Genomic DNA, 9,379 nt, shown 5'->3' with positions numbered 1-9,379 from the left:
GTATAGATTTATGGGTTACAAATCTTGTAGATGTTTTAATTTCCCTCTCTAAAGGGCTTGATTTACCAGGTCTTATCGACTTATTCCAGTAATACCTATAATGTTTGGTTGTAGGAAGGAGATGGGGTATTTGTAACTTGTTTCATCCGAACCTTGTATGGAGGAGATGGGATCTCTACACTACTAGAAAAAAGGTCATTTTCAACGAAGATGAAACACCCTGAATTCTGTCGGAAAACCCGTTTTCGACGGAATTTTCGTCGGAACCGGTTGTCATAAATGATTTTGTAGGAAAAACGACCTTTTTCGACGGAAATTCCGTCGAATTCACTTTTCCGACGGAATTATGTTGTCGGAAGAGATTGTTCGACACCGGGAAAGTCCGTCGGAAATTTTCGATGGACACAATTCCTTTGGAAAGTGCTTCAATCAAATTAAAAAAAAAAAAAAAACACCGCACCACCACCGACATAGCGTATCACCACCTCAAACCCCTAAGTAACCCTAACCCCCACATCAGACCACCACCACCCCGTAACTAACCCTAACCTTAAGCCCAAACCGCCACTCTCCTCAAATTAAGCCAGAGACCAGATCTAAAACCATCCCCACCCTAACACTAAACCCAATTAGGTCCACAACCACCACAAACCCAGCGCCACCCACCACACGCACACACATCACACACACCCACCACATGCACACACATCAACCATGCTTCACCACCATCACCATACTACCCCCACATCAGACCACCATCGACACTACCCAATATATATATATATATATATATATATATATATATATATATATATATATATATATATATATATATATATATATATATATATATATGTATATATATGTATATATATATATGTGTGTATATATATATATATATATATATGTGTGTGTGTATATGTATATATATGTATATATATATATATATGTGTGTATATATATATATATATAAAAAAATATATATATATATATATATATATAAGAAATTAATAGAAAAGGGTAAACATACCTTATGAAATCTTCAACTTTGGGTTTATATGGTCAAATTCGACCATGAAAACCCCAGATCTGGAGTTTTTATGGTTGAATTCGATCTAAAAACCATTAATTTGGCGAGCCATGTTTGAGTTCGATATGGAGTTGTAGACGCAGCAAACAAGGGTCTTGGTCGGGGTTTCATGGGTGGTTGATGTTGGTGGTGGTTACATTGCAGCGTTGTTGTTGTTGTTGACAGTGATTGATGTGGGTGATGGATGGAGAGAGAAGAGGAGGACGGAGGGAGAGAAATTAAAAGGAAGAAGATAAGAGAAATTGGTTGAGATGAAAGAGAAGGAGACACTAGTGGAAAAAGGCAAAAAGGCACCCCTCAATGGCCACCGGTTTTTAAAAATTGGTGGGGAAAAAAAGGGGAAAATGGACAGGATTGTGGGGATATAGTATTGCCACCGGTTCAAACCAAACCGGTGGGCAAATATTATTTCCACCGGTTTTGAACCGGTGGCTTTGTTGTTAAAAAAAATGCTCCCCTTATAAACCCCTAACCCTAACACACTCCTCTCTTTCTCAACCCCTCTCTTTCTCTCTCCTACGCTTTCCTCTCCTCCTTCTCTTCCTCTCTCTTGCTCTCCTCGTCTCCTTTTGTTCTCCCCTCTCTTTCTCTCTCCTCTCCCACCTCTCCTCCTCTTTCTCATCTCCTACTCCCTCTTCTCCTTAGATCTCCTACTCCCTCTTCTCCTTCGATCTCCTACTCCCTCTTCTCCTTCGATCTCCTACTCCCTCTTCTCCTTCTCGTCTCCTTCTCCTTCTCTTTCATTCCAAGACCACCAAGACCACCACTGCAACAATAACATGCATGAGAAACATCGACTTTTCCATCACCGCCGAGACCACCAAGACCACCACCACAACAATAACACCACGAACACATGCATGAGCAACACCGAATTTAATCGAGGTTAGGGTTTAATTCGATTTTAATCCAAAATTATTCGAGGTTAGGGTTTAATTCGATTTTAATCCAAAATTATTCGAGGTTAGGGTTCAATTTTTGGGGTTAATTTGATTTTAATCGATTTTTCTAGATTTATTTTTGGGTTGAATTAATCGATTTTGGATTTTAATCGATTTTTCTGGGTTTAGTTGATCGATTTTTGGATTTTTCAGTGTTTAATTAATTGATTTTTCTAGGTTTAATAAATCGATTTTGGTATTTTCTGATTTTTTTTTTTAATCGATTTTAATTTAATCTCCTTCTGTGATTTTAATTCTGGTTTTTTTTTCTGAGTTCTCGAAAATCAATTTCTGGTTTTTTTTTCCTGGGTTTTTAACTAATTTCTGGGTTTTTGTTTTTATTTTTGTGGGTTTTTTTTCTGGATTTTTTTAAACTGATTTTAATCAATTTATGGGTACATGCATAGTGTTCAGAGGTTTTTTTGTAATTTTTTTCACAACTTATTTTTGTTAATCGATTTATTGTTTTGGTTTTAATTGTTGCAATTATATTGATTTAGATCTTAAATCGAAAAGTCAAGATGCAAGAATATTGACTTAGATGTTGTATGGGGTTTTTTTTATTTTGATATTGTAAATTTTTTTTTATATATTTATATTGTAATTTTTTTTATTATTATTTATATGTTGTAATTGTTCGATTTTATTGATTTATATTGTAATTTTTTTTTTTGATCATATGTTGTAGTTTTTCTATTATATTGATTGATATTGTTCGATTTATAGTTTGATGTTGTAATTTTTTTTTATTCAATTGTTCTATTATATTTCTTTTTGATAAAGATAAAAAAAAAAAGTTACATGTACATTGCCATCGGTTTACCGGTGGCATTTATATTTAATACACAAAAAAATAAAGCGGGAAGGTTTTTTGCCACCGATTAACCGGTGGCATTTATATTTAATACACAAAAAAAATAAAGCGGGAAGGTTTTTTGCCACCGGTTAACCGGTGGCTTTAAGTGGTTTTGCCGCCGATTTTGAACTGGTGGCTTTGTGATGCACAATTCCCACCCTTCAAATGCCCACCGGTTCAAAACTGGTGGCAAATGTGGTTTTTGAACCAGTGGGGATCACTATTTTTCACCTAGTGAGAGGAATACCGAGAAACAAGACAGAGGAGGAAGGTGGAGATGAGAGAGAAAGAGAAGGAGAAGATTGAGAAGAAGAGAGAAAAGGAGAAGATCGAGAAGAAGATAAGAGGAGAGGAGAAAAAATGAAAAGGAGAAGAAGTATGGGAAAGAAGGGGGCGGAAATGAAAAGGGGGAGGGGGGTTGGCTGTTTAATTACGATTTTTCCTTTTTTTTAATTAGACTCCAAGGGATAGAAATTCGGTCAGAAATTTAATTTTTCGACAGAATATTTCCGTCGAAAAGTGCATATTTTCCGATGGTGGAATCGACCTGATTTTAGTAGTGTTTATGACTTCATCCCTATTCTTTTGAGCTTCTGGATAAAGCGGAGCAGAGCAGATTTCAGCTGAGCAAATTGAAGCAGAGCAGAGTAGAGCCGAGCCTAGCATAGTAGAGCAGATTTTATTATTATTATATTATTGTTGTTGTAATTAACTACCTTATACAACATAAAATGTTGTAATTGACTACCTTTTACCGGAATGACACATTTGACTTTTATTTCCCAACGTTGACCATGTCAAGTGACCCTTTAATGACTTAATTCCCCTCTTTTTCCCAAATTTTCCCGTTTTACACCAATTCAGCCCATATAATTATCAAATGGGTTGCAAATAAACAATATAAAATATGATTAATCTTATTGTTAAAGAAAAGAGTTGGTATAAAGCGGGAAAATTTAGGAGAAAAGGGGGAATTAAGTCATTAAAGGGTCATGTGACCCTCACATGACATGTTCAACACCGGAATATAAAAATCAAATGTGTTATTCCGGTGGAAGGTAGTCAATTACAACATTTTATACTTTATAAGGTAGTTAATTGCAACATTTTATACTTTATAAGGTAGTTAATTACAACATTTTGTTTTTAGGGTAGTTTTTTCGCAAAATTCAAAGTTTAAAAGGTAGTTTTTCACAAAATGTCCTTATTACTATTTCTATTACTATTAAATTATTATTATTCGGAGGTTACTTATTAAGGGGTTACTTTTAGGGGTTTTTACTTACTCGGTCATTCAGCTCGTTTTCAGTGTGAGTGTAACCTTTGACCGGTCGAGTGTTTGAATAAATAACCCTATAATTTACCCTCGACCAAACGAGTAACCCCAGAATAAGTAACCCCTACCCGTTAAAAAAAAGAAATATATATATATATATATATATATATATATATATATATATATATATATATATATATAAAGTAACCCTTACAAGTAACCCCGGCCCGGTCATACGGTGTGTCCAGCCACATATAAATAAAATTATTAAAAAAAAAGGCATGAAAAAAAATGTATGTTTTCCCGATAGACGTGCCAAAATCATTTTTCAGTAAGTCCATTACATCAGACTGCTTTTATTCTACAGGACAGAGTAATCAATTCTATCCTAGCTGATCTCAAGAGGCAACGAAAATCCAGGCGATTTAGCCGTACAATTTCTTAGCTTACTCTTGGGCTTTTGACAAATAATTTGGGCTAACAAAAAACACTTTGGGTCTCATTGAATTAGTCTATTAGTCTACGTTTGGGGTTTTGACAGATTTTGATTTTCTATAAAAAGTTTATGAAAAAGTCCGTTCATTGCCTAGTAGCCATAGCCCATATGTTCAATTGCTTTTTCACTGCATAAAAAATTAAAAACTAGGTGTGAGCATGGGTTAGATTCTTGATCTATTACCATAACATATCCAATAATCAATAACACTTCTTCCTTCATTATTTACAAAAAATTTACATTCATTATATGTATGGAGGAAAGCTCTTGTAAGAATCCCTTTTTTATGTGAGAACCCTTTTTTATATGAGAACACTTTATATGTTCTAAATTTTAAATCTAATGTTCTAACTATTTACTTAGTATTCTAAATTAAATCAAATACTCTAAATTAGTATTCCCATATTCTAAACCATAAGTTAGTAAAGTTAGATGTTATAAATTTTAAATAACTTGTTCCAAGATTTTAACTTACATGTTCTAAATTTTAAAACGTGTGTTCTAAGTTTTTAATCATATGTTTTAAATTTTAAAGCATATATTCTAATTTTCACTTGTATGTTCTAAATTTTTACTTATATTTGTATATTATATATCAGTTGTTCTAAATTTTTATTCACATGTTCTAAATCTTAAATCAGATTTTTTAATTTTTACTTGTATATCCCAAAGTTCATAAAATAGATTTTCTAAATATTTACTCATATGTCCCAATTCTTAAATAAAATGTTGTAAATTATTACTCACACAGATGTTCTAAGTTATTACTCATATGTTCTAAATTTCATTTGAGTGACATGTTTTTAATTTTTACTCGTATGTTCTAAATTTTTACTCATATGTTCTAAAACTTTATATCAGTTCTCATATATATATATATATATATATATATATATATATATATATATATATACACACACTACGTATAAAAAACTATACTCCATCTATCCCAAAATAATTTATTTTCTACTACGTTATTTAAAAATTATGGTCAAACCTAATACAAGTATATTAATACTGATAAAAGATGTTATTCAACATTGCTTACCAACATTTAAAAATAAAAAAAAAAAATAAAAAAAAAGGCACTTAAAAGATGTTATTCAACATTGCTTACCAACATAAAAAAAATTTAAAAAAAAATTATTAACATAAAAATCTTGTTAGAATGTGTACTGTTCCAAATATTAGATTTTTGTAATTTACACTAGTGCATAATGAAAATGAAAGATTCCAAGTGGTCAAACATGTCATTACAATACAAGTGAACAGAGCAAAGTGTTAAGATCAGATTATTAAGTTGCATTAACTCCTTGAGGAATCTTTGGAGATAAAATAGTTGCTTGAAAATTACTTGAAAATTAATGTGTATTAGTATAACACTAGTTGTTGGTATCGTATCGTTACTAAAATACATATACATAAGGGTAATTATCAAATGATGACCATAGAAAGCATTTTAGCAAAATAAAAATAAAAAAAGAAAAATGATAAATGGGCTATGTATAAGAAGCTTAAAAAAAGGAAATATTAAGGATAGATTAACATTAATCACACCGATTTGCGCGTGATTTATCATGAATTCCCAACTTAAGTCTATTTAAAGAAGTATATTTAATGCTTATACGGTTATACATAGCCCTAAGGGTTATATATATCATTACCCTTAAAAAAAAAGGCATATGTAAGTTTTTTTAGGATATAATAATGATATATACATGTTGACATGTTGTAATGTTGCTCTAATATGATCAGCTTTGACATAAGACTAAGATAATAATATCAATCACTTTAATCATTTTGAATATCTCCATTATTATTAAGTCAATATCACTTAGTTATATCTTGCTGGAATTTTCTTCATTCTTAATTATGAATGCTTATCAGATTAACACATTTTCCCTACAAGCAAAATAATACTATGGAGTACGTAATAATTAAGGCCATTTAATAATTTTAGAAAACATTTAATAACTAAGTCAACAGAAAATGAAATGAGACCAACTTAATTACTTGTACAATTCTAAGACCATTTAATAATTTTCAAAATTTAAAACATTTGTTTTCACCAGTCAAATTAAGCTTAATTTGTTTTTGTTTTTTTTTTTTGTTTTGTTTTTTTTTTTTTATTTGGAAGGAAAGCTTAATTTGCTTCTAAGAATAAACAACTATGCTTTTTCAAAAAAAAAAAACAAAAAACAAAACATTATGGAGGAGAACTAGCATAATGTGGAGGGGGCAAAAATAATTTTAAGCTTTGCTTAAGAAATAGGCAATTTAGTATATAAATGGAAAAAAGTAAAATAAATTAGTTTGTATCCCATACCAATCAAGCCTTTTGATTTTGGTAGCAAGTGATTATTTTTATGAAAATTTATATAGACATGTTGTACTATCCAATGTTATTTTTTGTTCATTTGATGATTAAATGAACAATAATCTCCTTTAATCTTCAAGTTGAGCAATCCGAATGTGTATAACAACCTTTATTGTTTAATAGTGGTTTTTAGATACAGGTCAATCATAGGTTTAATTAGCATTGGTCTGGGTTAAGGTTGTATTTTTATTGATTTACAACGAGTAAAAGTCAATTTTGATTTAAGTTAGTTTGAAAAGGCTCAATTTTTTTTGGATATACTTGGAATGGATTTTGGTTGGTTTCAGGCCAATTTCTCATGTCATACTACTTTTTGACAACTCTTATCTATATATCAGATGTTATTGCTGAGCAAGAGTTGACTGGGATATGGAGAGGTAGGGGGAGGTCAAGAGGTAGAGGGAGGGGAACAGGGAGAGGGAGAGGTTGGAGAGCATGCTGATAATGTAGGGATGCCAAGAGGGAGAGGGAGGGGAACTGGAAGAGGTAGAGGGAGAGGGAATGCTTTAGAAAACTGGTTTAGTATTTCCCCAACCCCATGGCAGCCTGATGAGCCTATTTCTGTACAAATTCTTACCTCTAAGCTTGAATCTTACGACCAACCTCAATTTAGCAACCAACAAACTCAACCTCAACCATCAACCCAGTCTGTTGTACCTCCTATGGTAAATGTTGGGGAGCATGGAGTTGGGTAGACATCAAATTCATCAAAATCTGACATGGGGTCAGTCTTCTTTAAGAGGCAAAGAGTGCCTAGGACTACAGCAAAGAGGAAAGGCATTGTAATAAGTTCGAGTACAAGTGGAGGTGACAGTGACCAGCATATTCAATCTGGGGTAGGAAGTAGGGCCTTAAGTGTGTCAGTTGGATTAAATGGGAGTGAGAGCTTGTCTGTACATGATGAGCAGGATGCTGATGAAGCTAATGAGCAAGAAGATAGGGCCTATGAGCCATATGACAGTGATGATGATACAGTTGAGAGTGTGGACATAGAAGAGCAATTATCTGAAGATGAATATGGTCCAAAGATTGAAGATTCATGGGATCCTTTTGAGGAACATATCTTTGAGTGTGACAAAGATGAGGAAAACTACTTAGCAAAGTTGTACAATAATGCAGAAGTCTTCAAAGATGAAGGTTTTGGGAGAATTGTTCTGAAAGAGTGGCAACTCTTCACTGACAAACAGCATCTAAGAGATGTTGTTAGAGACTACTGCATTCAATGTGGTTTTGCAGTTATTGTGGATTATGCCAACAACACTAGGTACACTGTGAGGTGATCAGATGCTCATTATGAATGGAGATTGCATGGATCAGTTCTGCCTAATGGTATTACTTGGGCAATCAAGCTAATTTAGAACTCTGAAACACATGTAAGGATTAGGCTCCAGGAACAACATGGTGAATGTGAAGTGGGAAAAAAGGGTTCTTCTTGATGATATTAGGGCACACAATGACATTCCTGCTAAGTCATTGAATCAATTGTTATGGCAAAGATATGGGGTGGAAATGGCACTGTCTACCTTGTAGGGTAAGAACTAAGGCTTTGAATGAAATTCATGGGGGTCATGATGAGTCATACACCCTGTTTCCTAGGTACTGTGATGTACTTAAAAGCTTGAACTCAGACTCAATAGCTCACCCTGTTTAGAATCCTCCAAATCACCCAGAGAGCCCTTTAGCATTTAGTAGTATCTTTATTTGCTTCAAAGTTGTTCTAGATGGGTTAATTAATGGTTGCAGAAGCCTATTAGGTGTTGATGGAGCCCGCCTTAAAGGGAATTATGGGGGTTGTTTACTGTCAGCTGTTGCATTGGATGCCAATAATGAAATTTTTCCAGTGGCCTGGGCTATTGTTAGAGGGGAGAACAGTGAGACCTGGAAATTCTTTATCTGGCACTTGAAGAATGCATTAAAAGACAGTAGCAGAGGTGATGAGTGGTGTATCATGTCTGATAGACAAAAGGTAACCTTTTACAGCTTTTTTTTTTGTATTTTTTAACTATTTTGATAAGTTTCACAAACTAATATGACATACTAATTGTTTGTATAGGGCATAGATGTGGCAATCACTGAGTTGTCACCTAAAGTGTGAAGGAGATATTGCTGCAAGCATCTTGTGAAGAACTTTAAACCTCAGTTCCCAGGTGACAGGGTAAAGTCGTATCCCCTAATCAAAAGTAATTCCTAAATCCTCTAACTAATGTAGATAGGGAAGTAGGGTCGAATCCACAGAGAAACGAGTCTTTCTATTCCTAATTAATTAATTAATATAATCTAGATTATAAAGTAACCAAAATATAATGATCGAAGGAAACTAAACTACGAAGAGTAAAAGTGGGA

The 9,379-nt window shown here is 33.2% G+C and overlaps 1 protein-coding gene across 1 annotated transcript; it reads left to right on the top strand.

Annotated features, from left to right (window-relative positions):
* Window positions 1–6,801: 6,801 nt before the first annotated feature.
* Window positions 6,802–9,228, top strand: LOC110715065. The gene is made up of 2 exons (XM_021893641.1): window positions 6,802–9,002; window positions 9,090–9,228. Exon 1 carries the CDS (start codon window positions 7,756–7,758, stop codon window positions 8,314–8,316), a length of 561 nt encoding a protein of 186 aa, XP_021749333.1. The 5' UTR covers window positions 6,802–7,755; the 3' UTR covers window positions 8,317–9,002; window positions 9,090–9,228.
* Window positions 9,229–9,379: the final 151 nt, after the last annotated feature.

Source organism: Chenopodium quinoa, unplaced genomic scaffold (genome assembly GCF_001683475.1).
Source record: "Chenopodium quinoa cultivar QQ74 unplaced genomic scaffold, ASM168347v1, whole genome shotgun sequence".
In the NCBI taxonomy this organism is placed as follows: domain Eukaryota; kingdom Viridiplantae; phylum Streptophyta; class Magnoliopsida; order Caryophyllales; family Amaranthaceae; genus Chenopodium; species Chenopodium quinoa.
This window is presented reverse-complemented; position numbering and strand designations above follow the sequence as displayed.

What these genes read in the sequence shown, in the direction of transcription:
- LOC110715065 (XM_021893641.1), top strand. Translation starts at nt 7,756, where the DNA reads ATGGGGTCAGTCTTCTTTAAGAGGCAAAGAGTGCCTAGGACTACAGCA.